The 16,126-nt window shown below is 41.3% G+C and overlaps 1 protein-coding gene across 11 annotated transcripts in view; it reads left to right on the top strand.

Moving 5' to 3' along the window:
• Window positions 1–16,126, top strand: part of dennd5b (DENN/MADD domain containing 5B) — a 119,470-nt gene that overhangs the window by 86,158 nt on the left and 17,186 nt on the right. For 4 of the 11 annotated variants that reach the window (XM_029116954.2, XM_029116952.2, XM_029116951.2 and 1 more), the window contains 6 exons: window positions 1,981–2,212; window positions 4,011–4,161; window positions 4,587–4,677; window positions 13,271–13,402; window positions 13,717–13,869; window positions 14,264–14,345. In XM_029116954.2, coding sequence (XP_028972787.2) covers window positions 1,981–2,212; window positions 4,011–4,161; window positions 4,587–4,677; window positions 13,271–13,402; window positions 13,717–13,869; window positions 14,264–14,345 — 841 coding nt within the window. Of the gene's footprint in view, window positions 1–1,980; window positions 2,213–4,010; window positions 4,162–4,583; window positions 4,678–9,041; window positions 9,153–13,270; window positions 13,403–13,716; window positions 13,870–14,263; window positions 14,346–16,126 lie in introns of all 11 variants that reach the window. The other 7 variants (XM_029116947.2, XM_029116946.2, XM_029116944.2 and 4 more) reach the window with 3 other exon arrangements.

Here is a 16,126-nt window from a genome sequence, read left to right as displayed (position 1 = left end):
AATTGAAGAATCCTGAAATTGGCATTCTCTTCAATGCATTTAATTGAGGGACATTTAGTCATTTGATAACTCCATCCACTATGAAAAGAAAATGTTTATTTATAATTTGTCTCCTTGGTGCTCCCACCCATTTGAATTTGATTCATATAAGATTGACACAGCAGCCTCAATGGGGGCTAGGTATTAGCAGTAACAATATTATAATTCTAAAATTACTGTGAATATTTTTTCCAAAAAAGTTGAGACGCTGAGTAAAATTCTAATAAAAACTGAATGCAGTGATGTGCAAGCAATTTATCCCTGTATTTAATTGTAAATACATGCCCATTTTGGGAGTTGGGAGGGGCATGTTTACCACTATGTTGCATCACCTAATCTTTTAACAATACTCTGTAATTGTTTGGGAACTGAGGAGACTAATTGCTGTAGTTTTGAAAGTTAATTTTTTTCCCATTCTTGCTTGATATATTCAGCTGCTCAACAGTTTGGGGTCTACTTTGTCATATTTTTTCATTTCATAATGTGCCAAATGTTTTCAATGGGTGAATGTCTGAACTGCAGGTTGGCCAGTTTAGCACTAATTATTTTACTACAGAGCCATTCAGTGGTAATAAATGCAGAAGGTGGTTTGGCATTGTCTTGCTGAAATAAACAAGGCCTTCCCGGAAAAAGTCATCGTCTGGATGGCAGCATATGTTGCTCCAAAACTTGTATATATTGTTTTAGCTTTAATGGTGCCTTCACAGATGTGCAAGTCACCCATGTCATGTGCACCCCCACACCACATGGATGCTGGCTTTTGAACTGTGTGCTGATAAGAAGCTGGATGGTCCTTGTCTTTAAATTTTGAAGTCAGACCACAGGACAGTTTTCTAATTCGCCTCAGTCCATTTTGAATGAGCTCAGGCCCAGAGAAGGCGGCAGCGTTTCTGGATCTTGTTTAAACAGGTCCGGAAAAAATTTAGACCACTGCACCTTTTTCTTTCCTTTCCAAAAAAGACAAAAGGGAAGGAACAGAAGGAACAGAAGGGTTAAAATTAAGAGACCACTGCTAGTTGAATGCGTCTGTTCCTCACTCAAAACCATCTCAACTTTTTTGGAAAGGAAAGAAAATGTGCAGTGGTCTCTTAATTTTTTCCGGAGCTGTATATGGTTACTTCTTTGCATGGTAGAGTTTTAACTTGCATTTGTGAATGCCGCAACATACTGGGTTCACAGACAATGGTTTTCGGAAGTGCTCCTTAGCCCATGCAGTGATGTCTGATACAGAATCATGACTGTTTTTAATGCAGTGCTGCCCGAGGGCCCGAAGATCACAGCCATCCAATATTGGTTTTCATCCTTGTCCCTTGCGTACCGAGATTTCTTCTGATTCTCTGGATCTTTTAATGATATTATGTACTGTAGATGATGAGATCCCCAAACTTTTTAAATGTTTACGTTGAGAAACATTCTTTAATCGTTGCACTATTTGCCTGCATGGTCTTTCCCAGAGTGGTGAACCCTTTCCCATCTTTACTTCTGAAAGACTCATCCTCTCTGGGATGCTCTTTTTATTTCCAAGCATGTTACTGACATGTTGCCAATTAACCTAATTAGTTGTGAGATGTTCCGCTAGGGTTCTTTTTCACTCAACTTTTCCAGTCTTTTGTTGCAGCTTTCTCAGCTCTTTTGAAAAGTGTTCCTTACATCAAATTCAAAGTGGGCATATATTTTTCAAGAAACAATAACATTTCACAGTTTCAACATTTTATATTTTGTCTTGGTACTATTTTCTATTGAATATAGGGTTTAAATGATTTGCACATCATTGTATTCTGGTTTTCTTTACATTTTTCACAGCATCCAAACATATTTGGAAACAGGGTTGTACATTAATATCCTGAAGAATTAACAGCAAAACAAAGCCGGCTGGTTTGCAATTCTGCTACCTGCGTGTGTGTTTAATGTGTGTTAATTAGAACTTTTCTCTCTCTCCAGGCATCCTTCCTGTCAGACCAGCCGGAGCCATACCTGCCTTTCCTGTCCCACTTCATTGAGACCCAGATGTTCGCCACCTTCATTGACAACAAGATCATGTCCCAGTGGGAGGAGAAGGAGCCACTGCTCCGCGTGTTCGACGGGCGCATCGACAAGGCCCGTCTCTATAACGTTCGGGCTCCGAATTTGAGGTCCTCCAACTACCAGAAGTGCACCATCCTAAAGGAGTCTGGTGAGTCAACTGAAACGGATTGTGCGCTTCCTGCACATATTTATGAGCAAATACTTCCTGGTTAAGTGAGCTGCATGTTATGCAAGATAGACATCAGAGGACACATCTCATTCCTTGATACTACCGGATCTGTGGTGGAGGTACAATGAAAGGTCGTAATCGCATGGGATGCTTTTTTTTGGACAATTTCCAGATCCAGATGTGCTCTCATTGGAAACCAATGACTTCTCTAGGAATGTCAGGTTCTCATCCTTGGCTGTTTTATTTAGTTGAGTTCTCCTGTTCTTACATGCACAGCACACCCACACAGATACACAAGCTCTTTGATTCAGCCCTGAGTCTGTCACCCTGCTTCTTTTTTTTTTTTTTTTTGCTGAATAGGCAGCAATCAAAGACTTAATGAGGGCAAGCCAAATTTGCTTTATTTAGGATAAAAAAAGACCTGACCAGACAAATGGTGTGTGTTTGCCAAACTTTACCCCATAGCAATATTTAGCCATTTTATTTTTAGCATAGGGGATAGGTTTTAGGTTGATTGCGAGTGAGTGTGCTTGTGTTACAGGTATGGCCTTTTGCACAGCCATTGGCTGATTTGATTGCAGTCAGGCTTGTAGAAGTCTAATTGCTCAGGGAGAGTTAATTCAGAGGTGATGGTGCGTGCACATACCCAATTACAAACTCAAAATACACTTTTATTCTGCCTAATTAGCCTCAGTTTCTCTAGTGCCACTCTCTACCCTCTCCCTCAGAGGAACAATGAAGACGGAGATTGGGAAGGAAACATTTTGTTAGTCAAAAACATTAAAATATGAATAATTACAAATGCAGTTTTATCTTAAGTGCAGCATAATCGACAAGATGGTCTGGGTTCATGCGTACTGTGCTTTCTTAACTTGTATGGCCGATTGTGCTAATGGTAAAATATAAAGGTCAGGAAATGGTAAGAGAGATGGAGAGGGTGGGCAGAAGTTGCAAGGGAAAGAAAGAGCAAGCAGCGCAGGAAACAGAGAGAGGTATATTTACAGATGAACAGAGATAAGGAAAAAGGGAGAAGGATGAAAAGACAGCAGTACAGCATGTCCTGTAATGAATTGAGAAAACACAAACCTTTGAAGTCCTGCCAAGCTCTGTGGCGTAAGTGGCTGCTTTTATGGAGGGGTTTGCAAGCTGTTTATTAAGAACATTGTGTGTTTTAATTTTTACTAGGATTGTAGAAAAGCAAAATATATCCTAACAAGAATTTTTTTTTTCTAGCTTACATTTGTGTTGTATGTTTTTGTCAGTGCGCTTTTGTTTTTGTTTCGTGTGTGTGAACCTTTGTGTGAGTGTGTGTGTATTCATTCATTTAACTCAATGTTGTCACGGCGGTGGAGAGGAGGAACCAGGCGCCGGCAGAATTGCATTTGAATGTAAATTTGATAGAAACAAACACTGAATACAAAATAAACTGAAACAAAGTAAAGTACTGGCTTAGCAGCAAAACGAAACACGCTCGAGCAACGTGTAACATATAGACAAGCAAAAATAACCAATATGTGAGAAAGCAGAGGAGAAACATTTAAACACATACGGACTAATTGGGACCTGGTGTGCGTGATTAAAGACATGTGACAATGAACCAGTCCAGGATGTTTGTGAATGAATGGAAACCGGGAAAAGCAGGAGATGACAGAGCCGTCCATCACCTCACTGTTACAAATGTTCACTTAAGTTGGTTAAGAACAAGCACTGTCCTCTTTATAGTTGTTTTTTCTAAGCCTTATTCAAATCCCCTCACTGTATCTCTCACCCTCCTCAGCCCAGGCCATCGAACAGCGGCTCATGAAGATTGACCACACGGCCATCCATCCTCACCTGTTGGACATGAAGATTGGACAGGGCAAATATGTACAGGGCTTCTTCCCCAAGCTGCAGTCTGATGTGCTTTCAGTTGGACCCACCAATAGCAAGTGAGTTTGTGATGCCATTACCAAAGTGCTCACCATTAACATGCACCATAAAAAAAAAACAGCATTTGATAGTAAAGAAATTAGCTTAATGGATAAATCAGTTATGTAGTCCATGTGTTGCCAAATGGTATTTTCCTATTTTTTTGTTTAGCACAATGGGGTTGGGTGTATGGCCTACATACCATGACTAAGGGTTGTTCTAATACATGACACAGACCTTAGCCCTGGTATGTTGACTATGGAACACAAACGCCCAACTATTGCTATAAAAACATATATTAACAACATTAGAATTGAAAAGAAACCGTGGAAAACAGTATCATATACCACAGCTTACGTAATTCAAAGCACCAGTTTTTCTGATTGAAGCTAGACTACATTCTATTATGAATGTTCCTGTGGGTAACATTGTTGTCTGTCAGCAGGTGGTCCAATCGTACAGCTACTGCTCAGCGCAGGAAAGACCGTCACAGACAGCGAACAGAACACCTTACACTGGATAACGATCTCAAAGAGGTAGGGCAATACACCTCCATCCTTTGTGTTACTCCAGCTCTTCTTTTGGGTCCTGCCGCATATCATAATGCATTTCGTTTTTTTTTTTCTTCCATCAATATGTTATTCTTATGTTTTCAAATCTGTCCCAGGGTCATTTATACAGAGAGTTTTGCCAATGTGTTTCCTGTCAAACACTCAGAGAGGGACACTTTCTCTTTAGTAGTCATTGCTAAGTAATTCATGCTTCCATGTGCTATTTATTCAGATTTCTTTTTCTAAAATCTAGTGAAAGCAATTTGTTGACACCACAACTCAATATAGACTGAAGTATGTATTATCCTGATTCAAATCAATTGAAACATTGGTAATTATGTTTGTTGTTTTGCTTGTTCACAGATTGAACACAAAGCTCTCATGTTTTTATAGTTCTTATCAAAAGTCTTTACTGAAAGTCTTTACACTTACTGAAAGTAAAGGCTGAAATCAAAACACATTTCAGACCTTTTTCCACCTTAAATAAGGTCTAGTAACCAACATTTTTAAGTGGAATACAAAAGGATACATTTCTATGAAAAACTATATAAACTAAAAATGCAAGCAGTGTTGTCAGATTTCAGTAGTTATCCCATATTGGTCTTGCATTGTGGCATATGTCTATTTTTGCACTAAATGTGGCATGGTTGGTTTTTCCTGTCCAGTGGTGCCCCCATGTGGCCAAGTTGAACCATGGTTTAAAAGTTAACTATATTCAAAACAATGAGCATGTGTGCCAAATGTAATCACATTGTGTCACACAGATTAATAAATCCAATCATGAGTTTATAGTGCCATATTGTGTACGTATTTTACATCTTAATATTGTTTATATTATTTTGGTCAATTAGATTAGATCAGTGGTTCTCAACTGGGGGGGCGCGGACTCTTTCCCAGGGGGGCGCGAGTAGGCTACAGGATGGGAGAAAAATTTAAATCTGAAAAATAAATCACAAAAATTCCCCCCATTTTGAAATGCAAGTGCTTGGACTATTATAACACACAAATCATCCTCCTGGCGACTTTTGTATCAAAAGCGACTAGCGACAAATCTAGTGACATGTATATAGCATATTTGTCATAATTTAAACAAGACTCCCGAAGAGAAACAGTATCTCTCTCTCCCCCGCCTCTGCCTGCTGCGCTGTGGACGTGTGTGTGTGTGTGTGTGTGTGTGAGAGAGACAGTCCGGTTAGCGAGGTTGTCAAGCCCGCAGGGCACTCTTTTGGAGTTTAACTCCGAAAAGACCAGTTAACCAAAGTTAACCACAGGTTCCCGTTGATCTTATGAAGGACATGTGTTGTGATATAAACAAACGAATCGTCAACGGCGAAATAAAAGCCTCTTATTAACGAGAGCGGTCTGAGAGACCTCCAGCTTACAGTGAGGTCTCTGCACAGGACTGTCCGACCGACGAGCTAGAGGCCGGGGCATGCTCTAGCTGGCTGTCGCATCACTTCAAATGTAGCTTCTCAACTACGAAAACTTTGAAGCAAATTGTCAATTCCTAAAATGTTGTCAGAAGTGAATTTAGTGATTAATAAGATGGTGAAAAATGTTTTGTGGTGTTTGGAGACTCGAAAGCACGTATCACTCTGCAGTTACTGTGCTCAATGAGCAATGGGTGCTGCCGTGAGCCCCTCCCCCGTCCAAAAGCACTCACAGGCGGTTAGTCTCTCAGTAGCCTCGCGCAGCAGTGAGGACACTCACACCACTCTGCGCATGGCAGCTGCCGTTCCCGCCATGGTTTACAGAGCGGGGTGTAAATGTAAATGTTTCTTCACTCACTCTCACAAAAATAAATCACTGCATTTGACTCACATAGCTGCATTCACTCCAGTCTAGTCTCTTGCCAAGTTCGCTTGTGCCATCTCCCGCTAGTCTAGTTGTTATCCATCGATATCAATTTACTTCAAAACCCTAACAGTCTTTTTAAAGACTAATCCCACAAACAGTCTTTTTAAAGATTATCCCCATCTCGGCCATAGCCAGTAATTGTTTCTTAGATCTTAGCTAACTACCCCTCTGCCTTTTTCGCCGTGTTGCAACACCCATGCGAGACACACACACACCCACCCACTCACTCACTCACTCACTCACTCACTCACTCACTCACTCACTCACTGACAAAGAACTACAATCGTTAAGTCTTAAAATAAAATTTGCATTACCCATAAAATCATTATTTTGTTCGTTGTATTAAAGATTGTGCCTTAGTCCCGACTGATTAGTCTCTCAACATAGCCACACACACATCTTTACATCATAGCCTAAACTTTATTGAAAACACAACCAATCCACATCAAAATTATTTCAAAACTAAACAAAAATGGAGAGATTTCTAGTGAGGACCAACAAGGCAACCAACGCGCCACCAGCTGCAATAAAGCTTTGAAGGTACGATGAAGCATACCTGCAGTTTGGGTTTACAGTCACGGCTGATCTGAGACCTCAGTGTGTCGTGTGTGCCGAGGTGCTGGCAAACGACAGCATGAAGCCCTGCAAACTAAAAAGGCACCTCGAAACAAGGCATGCTGGCATTAAGGATAAACCGGCTAAATATTTTAAAAGAAAGCTTGATGGCCTCCATCAGCAACAGGCAACAATTTCAGTTCACAGCACTGTGTCTAAACAGTGTTTGGAGGCATCGTATGTAGTGGCCAAAAGAATAGCTAAACTGGGTAAACCGCATACAATTGTAGAGATTCTCATTTTGCCGGCCGCACATGACGTGCAGAATAATGATAGGACATAATGCAGCAGCCAGGCTCAGTGCAGTACCACTGTCCAATTACACAGTCGCTAGGAGAATTTCAAACATGTCTAATGATATCAGAGAGCAACTGATAAGGTTCATAAAAAAGAGTCCTTACTACGCGCTGCAGCTGGACGAATCCACTGATATAGCTGGGCTGGCACAGCTCCTCACCTATGTCAGGTATCTGACATGTAACATGAAAAATGCAAGTACAATGGAAATTCTAAATGTGTGGTGAAGGGAAATTGAAAGTGCAAGGTGGCTTGTGCAACTGAAAAAGCAGCAATGAGGTTCCCCGAGGTGGACATGTCCAACTGAAAACTTCCTTATCAGACTTTGCAAAGCAGTGTCAGAGTCCAGTAGTACAAAGGGATTAGTACAACAAGGCCCCTGAGAGGCTGTACTAAGGAGTGGGGGAGTCGGTATGGTTAGTGATGGGTACAGCAGGGTTACAGTAGATGGAAAGAAACTGTTCTTGAGCCTTGCTGGTGCGGGAACGAAGAGACAGTTGATATTATAATGAAAAAATATTATTTATATGCTGTTGCAGGCCAGTTCCTGATTCAAGCTTGACTCAAATTTACTCAAGATTAGTGTTTTGGCACTACTAGGAGAAGCATTTGAAGTCATTGTGACTAATTCAAAATGGCAGTGAATTTTGTGGATTTAAATATATAATTTGTCTTCTAGGAAAATGCATACAGGCTTGGACATTCTTCTTTATGAGAAATGTCTTCTGTCTTGGCACCATGGCCCACAGCCCAGACTCACAATAGATGTAATATACAGGGAGCGCCCAGTTCCTGCTAGACATTTCTGAAGCTTTTGTTAAGTTACCGTTGGCCACTTGGTAGCTTCCTTGATGAGCTTTCTTCTTGATCTGTCATCAAACTTGAGGGATCTTGATCTCCTGTGGTGCCATCTTGCCTTCACTTTATACTGATAGCCTTCAGTGTTTTATGATATACTGTATTTAATTCATTGAAAATATTTTATATACCTCTCTTGGTCTGTACTTTTCAACAACAAGATCCTGTAAATCTTTTATCTCCTTTTGGACCATAACTATCACTGCAGTATAGAACCAAGAAATATTCCTGGGAATCCACCATGAACAGAGGTTTTATTTAGGGCTAATCAGAGTCACATCAGTTGATGCAAAATACCTTGTAAATGATTTGTCATAATTGCTTAAATCTGAACACTGTTACAACCCCTATTGCAAAGGATGTTTATACTTACGCAACCAAGGCATGGAACGTTGTTTTCCCCAATTATGTTTCAGATTAATTGAAAGGGTCTTACATGATGTCTTGATTTCAGCCATTACATAAACAAGATTTTCAACTGGGGTGTATGAACCCAACATTTCAAGAAAAAAGGCATTAACCGGGCCAAACTCTTAATAGACATCCCTACTTGAGCTGATATCATGTTGGTTTCTCTTACTTTTTGTCTCTTCCAGTTTTTAGTTTACTTTTTTCATTATTCCTGTGCATTCATGTGCATGCTGCCTCTTTTCCTTCCTGTTTTTCGTTCCCGTCTTCTCTGTTGGCCATGTGCTTTTGGGTTTGCCCATACCACCTCTCAGCAGGCAGAGGGGTGTCTGGTCCTGCTGAACTCGATGGCGTTTTGGGAGTGGGACAAGGCGTCTCCCCCGCCTCTCAAACCGCCCAAAAAATCTGCCTCTGCGTGCTGCCTGGTACGTGGAGGATTGATGGACCCCACCCACCCATACATTGTGATGGACCCTTCCACTACACCCTGAAATACCCAAATCCCTAAGACAACCCTAACTTCACACCACTTCTCCAGTCCTACTTCACAGCACACAATCCCTGCTTGCTTAAGTCTGATCCATAGTCAACGCAAACACAGTGTAGCACAGGAGTTTAGCATAGTTTTTTGTCATAAAATGGGCTGGGTCCGCAGACATACACTGCAGATTTCGATGGCCTATCAAAAGTTACGTAGAGGCTAAGACATACTTTTTGTGCATAGGTCTACATACGTAAGTACGAAGGAGTGAAGTCTTGTTTTTATATCTGCTGACTGTTGAACATATTTTTGATAAAAAGCATTTCACCAGACCTTGGTGTCCATTTAGTAACGAAACATCCACTAGATAAGGTTGTAGGGTGACTGCAAGAGTTATTTCAGCTTTGGCTCTACTGAGTATATTTTTACTTCCGGATCTGAGTTGTTTCAATAGGCCAATATTTAGTTGTCCATTTCCTTTTTTATTTAAACAAATCCAAACATGTCTACTACCGATTTCGAACATCTCAAGCTGCTTTGTACAGCTCCTGAGACCTTTTTATTAAATGGCTTGAAAAAGAAAATTTACCCATGGCCCCTACAGCACATGCAAGTTAATGTATACATTGTTTATGTTGCAAGCGTTTGCGTTACTTTTGGGGTCCCCGAAATTCCCTGCCCATTTTATGCTAAAGAAATGACACTGTAAGGTTCATTGACACTACATTGATTTTGTTTGCATGAAGTATGTCTGAGATTTACTTCACACAAAACTGATATGCTGGAAATGCAAACGGATGTGTATTCTGGAGGGGCAGTATTGAGGAGTTTTTTGTAAATTATAAACACATTAGCATTGGCAAGAATATTACTTGTCATCGAGCTAGTTGTTTCACCTCTAAATACCATTTACCATGTTAATATAGACATTTTCTTCTTACTGCCGTATTCAATTTGAATTGTCACTGTCTCTGTCAGATTTTAAAGAGCTTCGGAGTAGGTGACACTACAAGCATAGGCGCCGATTTATGTTTTCCTCCGTGGGTGCTCATAGGCGCACGCCATTTATATATATATATATATATATATATACACACACCTATACATACCTATATATACACACCTATATATACATATATAAACACGCTACGCACACCTGTTCATTTACTTATTAATAAAGCCGTAAAGTAGATCTTTCAAAATGTACCACTTATCACAAATACAGGATTGGAGATGAAAAGTTTAACTGACACGTAGGCCTAACCGCGATCAGTTCGTGGGAAATTAATGTTTTGCGCTATTATTTAAATATCGATAAAAAAAAACGACACATATAGTTTCTGGGAGTTTCTCCCTAATTTCTGCTACGAGTTTTTGATAGTGGCATTTTTTCATCTGAGAAACGCTGTGATTGGTGGATAGGGAGCACCCAGAGCAGGCGACTGGTTATGTCGCTGTCACTAACATCGACATAACCAATCACAGTGTGACAGACGCTTTACATATCACCAACGGCAAGTTTAATTTGAAATGAATGTAGCCTACTGGCGGACTGGCGGTCTGGCACACATGGGTGCTCGTGCTCGGTATTTTCGTGGGTGCTCGCTATTTTCCGTGGGTGCTCGAGCCCCGGAGCACCCACGGTATCGGCGCCTATGACTACAAGCACTTGTACATACAACCTGAAAGCAAATTGCGATAATACAAATCTAAATCGTCAGTCATAGACATGTTTAATTATGCTTTTGTGGCTAATTCAGTAAACAAAAGGTAGCAAGACGGATATACACAACAATAGGAAAAGTTAAATATGCTCAATGCAGTCAAAAAGCAAAAGATGCAACGTGCATTTTGTTGAAGTTACCTACATTTTATCCCCTCTAGTGGATATACAGTTGTGCTCAAAAGTTTGCATACCCTAGGAGAATTGGCAATATATGTACCATTTATAAAGAAAACATGAGGGAGCAGGCAAACACGTCTTTTATTTCTTACGGGATTCACATTCAACTGTAGGTCATAACAGAATGGCACTATCATAAAACAAAACATGGCAACAAAGAAAAAAATTAACTGACCCCTGTTCAAAAGTCTGCATACCCTTAGTTCTTAATACTGTGTATTGCCCCCTTTAGCATCAATGACAGCATGCAGTCTTTTGTAATAGTTGTCTATGAGGCCCTGAATTCTTGCAGGTGGTATAGCTGCCCTTTCGACTCAACAAAATGCCTCCAGGTCATGCAAAGTCTTTGGTCATCTTGAATGAACCGCACTTTTGAGATCTCCCCAGAGTGGCTCAATTATAATAAGGTCAGGAGACTGTGATGGCCACTCCAGAACCTTCACCTTTTTCTGCTGTAACCACTGGAGGGTCAACTTTGCCTTGTGCTTAGGGTCAGAATGTAAATGCTTTTGCACGAAAAAGTATTGCCAGTATTTTCTGATAACATGCTGCATTCATCTTGCCATACATTTTCACAAGATTCCCTGTGCCAGCAATGCTGTTGTCAAAAACAAAGATGTAGAGAGTCCGCCGCTCCGCCCCAGCATACTTGGCATACTAATTTTCTATCTTTGAACATGGAGTGGCCTTCAGGGACTCTACACACTTCACACAAACAGATGGAACGCATATTCCTCACTCTAAAATTTGAGACACACAAAATACATAGAACTAGCTGTGAAAATAATGCTCCATAGCCAGGTCTTCATAAAGCTGTATTTAGGTTTCTTCTAATATGAGCGCTGAACAACCAAACCTCTTAATTTTCAATGTTTGGTAGCAAAGTTGCTGGGTGACAGGTTGGCTATGCGAGCGCAAGCTGGAATGTCAACCAGTCCCCATATCCACTTCACTACCATGTCTTTGAAAATTAGTTGAGCTGCCATTCTTCTGTAACATTAAGATCTTCACTGAAACTAAGGGGCCTAGCCCAAACCCTGAAACACATTCCCAGACCATTATCTCTCCTTCATTAAAAGTCACATGAGGCACAATGCATTCTCCTGGCATCCCCCAACACCCATAAGTGCTGAAGCATATCTGCACTTGTTGATGTGAGGCTTACATAAAGCTACTCGACCATGGAAACCCGTTTTCTGAAGCTCTCGACACTCAGTTCTTGTGCTCTTATTGCTTCCAGAAGCAGTTTGGATCTCTGTGGTGCAACAGATGATAGGGGCTTTTTATGTGCTTCAGCACTCGGCAGCCCCACTATGTGAGTTTGAGTGGTCTACAGTACCACTTCATGGCTGGGCTGTTGTTGCTCCTAGATGCTTCCACTTCACAATTATAGCACTTACGGTTGACCTGGACAGATCTAGTAGGGCAAAAGTCAGCAGCATTTCAGGTTCAAGCCAAATAAAGTCCCCTAAACTGAACTCACCCTTATTTCTTAGACATGCTGCTTGGACATTAAGACTAAGGCTGGGCATTTTATACAAAACATAATATCACAATATGCTTATTTATTAATTTGCATTATTTAGCTGAATGTGATTTTTTATAAATACATAATTTTCTAAATGTTTTTCAGGAGTAATGCATAGCTTGTAGGATGTCAACAAATCAATGAGTAGTATTCTATTTTCAAAGCTTGGCTGGCTAATTAATTGAATATATTTTACATAATAGTAGGTTTATGAACAAAACATGTTCTTTATAATAGATTTATGAGTACTTAGAATGGGAACTAATACATTTTGAGCGGTATTACTTTATTGTCTTCAATCTGATGATGAATGCTCAGCTGAACTGAGCCCAAAAGGACTGTAAAGTAGAACATTTGTAGACCTTTTCCTTTCATTTCAAAGCTCATTTCAATATTTACACATAGTATTGTAAATAACCTTAACAGTCTCTGGATTTATAATGGTATCCTTGAATTCAAGTCCAATCTCCTAATCTAACAGTTTACAGAATCTTTATCAACTTTACAACTTTAAAGCAAACAACATTCGGATCCACTGGAGCAGAGCCCTTTTCCATCTATCTATAGTGTGTATGAGGTTAATATTGAAGACATTGTAGTGCTTTAGAGCGGCCTTTGGCTCTCTTCTCAGAAGTACATGCAGGAGGCTCGAAGTCTGGGGAAGAACCTCCGTCAACCCAAGCTGTCTGACCTCTCGCCAGCCGTCATCGCTCAGACCAACTGGAAGTTTGTAGAAGGTCTGCTTAAGGAGTGTCGCATGAAGGTGAGTCCAACCACACTGGACTGCAGCGTCTCATTTTGGTCACCAGAGCCAGCAAAGCTGAAAAGACTAGAGTATTCAGACTACAGTATTCCGTTATACTTACCTAGTGATATAATGTTAAAGAAGTGCATGGTGGGTTGCAGTCACAGTGGATGTCATGCAGTGGTTGTTGTCGTTTCAGTCAAAGTGTGTGTCCTAAGGTACTTTTTTAGTTGTGTCCAGACCAAGCATGTATTGGTGGAGGAAAACGTTGTTTCCTGAATTTGGTGTCTTGGTCATGTTGATCATGCTGCCTTCACTCTCTCTTTCTCCAGACCAAACGTATGCTGGTGGAGAAGATGGGCAGGGAGGCAGTGGAGCTGGGCCACGGTGAGGCCAACATCACAGGCCTAGAGGAGAACACGTTAATCGCCTCCCTCTGTGACCTGCTGGAAAGGATCTGGAGTCACGGCCTGCAGGTCAAACAGGTCAATAAGAGAGAGACACATACGGACATATACACTCTGAGAGAGCATTACACACGCACACAGAAGAGACCAACACATACATTATATACACACTGAATAGAAACAAATCTTCATGCAATTCCGTTGCTGTACAATGCAATTACCTGCTATTGCCTTAGGGTAGAATAAGTAAGAACCGCACTTAGGTTAATCAGGTTTTATAGTGACCATGTAACAATCTTTTTATTTGATTTTCAAGCTTGTTTACTGATAAATCATTATAGATCCGTAATAGGTCAGTGAATGTATTGTTTGGTAATGCAGCTTTTTTCTCAGATTTCTTTATTAGTGAGTCTATTGACTGGTGACAGTATGTGGCGCTTCACCATTAACAGCTGAACTGTGATCTCTGTAGGGGAAGTCTGCTCTGTGGTCCCATCTTATGCACTACCAGGCCAGAGAAGAAAAACTTGAACAGCAGCAGGCAGAGTCAACAGGTAACAATACACACTAGATCTGGGTTACAGTTAGGTCCAGAAATAATTGGACACTGACACAAGTTTTTTTATTTTGGCTTTTTACCAAAATATATTGAAGTTACAGTTAAATAATGAATATAGCTTTAAAGTGCATTCCCTCAGTTTTAATTTGAGGGTATCCACATCCAATTTTGAGAAAAGGTTTTGGAATTACAGCTTTTCAATATGTAGCCCCCCCTTTTTCAAGGGACCATAAGTAATTGGACCAGTTGACTCAAAATATGTTTCATGGACAGGTGTGGGCTATTCCTTCATTATTTCTTCATCAATTAAGCAGGTTAAACGGTTGGAGTCAAAAGGAGCTCTCATGCGGTCAAAGGAGCTCTCAATGCAAGTGAAACAAGCCATTCTTAGGCTGCAAAAAAATCCATTAGAGAGATAGCAAGAACATTAGGAGTGACCAAATCAACAGTTTGGTACATTTTGAGAAAAAAAGAACGCACTGGTGATCTCTGCAACACAAAAGAAACACAAAAAAAGCCTGCCCAGTTTTGGAACAGCATTCTTTGGACAGATGAAACTAAGATCAACCTGTACCAGAATGATGGGGGAAAAAAGTATGGAGAATGGTTGGAACAGCTCATGAAGCATACCATCATTTGTAAAACACGGTGGAAGCAGTGTGATGGCATGGGCATGCATGGCTTCCAATGTCACAGGGTCGCTAGTGTTTATTGATGATGTGACAGAAGTCAGAAGCAGCCGGATGCATTCTGACGTGTATAGGGATATATTATCTTCTCAGATTCAGCCAAATTCAACAAAGTTGATTGGATGGTGTTTCACTTTACAGATGGACAGTGATTCAAAACAGACTGCAAAAGCAACCCATTCGTTTTTTAAGGCAAATAAGTGGAATATTCTGCAATGGCCGAGACAATTACCCGATCTCAACTCGATCAAGCATGCATTTCACTTGCTGAAGACAAAATGTAAGGCAGAAAGACCCACGAATAAACAACAACTGAAGACAGCTGCAGTAAAGGCCTGGCAAAGCACCACAAAGGAGGAAACCCAGCATTTGGGGATGTCCATGCGTTCCAGATTTCAAGCAGTCATTGCCCACAAAGGATTCTTGACAAAGTATTAAAAATCTATCTATCTTCTTCTTCCGCTTATCCGGGGCCGGGTCGCGGGGGCAGCAGTCTAAGCAGGGATGCCCAGACTTCCCTCTCCCCAGACACTTCCTCTAGCTCTTCCGGGGGGACACCGAGGCGTTCCCAGGCCAGCCGGGAGACATAGTCCCTCCAGCGTGTCCTAGGTCTTCCCCGGGGTCTCCTCCCGGTGGGACGGGACCGGAACACCTTCCCAGGAAGGCGTTCCGGAGGCATCCGAAAAAGATGCCCAAGCCACCTCAGCTGACCCCTCTCGATGTGGAGGAGCAGTGGCTCTACTCTGAGCTCCTCCCGGGTGACCGAGCTTCTCACCCTATCTCTAAGGGATCGCCCAGCCACCCTGCGGAGAAAACTCATTTCGGCCGCCTGTATCCGGGATCTTGTCCTTTCGGTCATGACCCAAAGCTCATGACCATAGGTGAGAGTAGGAACGTAGATTGACTGGTAAATCGAGAGCTTCGCCTTGCGGCTCAGCTCTTTCTTCACCACGACAGACCGATACACTTAAACTCCTCCACTTGAGGCAGGCACTCTCCACCAACCTGAAGTGGGCAAGCCACCCTTTTCCGACTGAGGACCATGGCCTCGGATTTGGAGGTACTGATTTTCATCCCCACCGCTTCA

Source organism: Esox lucius, chromosome 23, assembly GCF_011004845.1.
Source record: "Esox lucius isolate fEsoLuc1 chromosome 23, fEsoLuc1.pri, whole genome shotgun sequence".
Classification (NCBI taxonomy): domain Eukaryota; kingdom Metazoa; phylum Chordata; class Actinopteri; order Esociformes; family Esocidae; genus Esox; species Esox lucius.
This window is presented reverse-complemented; position numbering and strand designations above follow the sequence as displayed.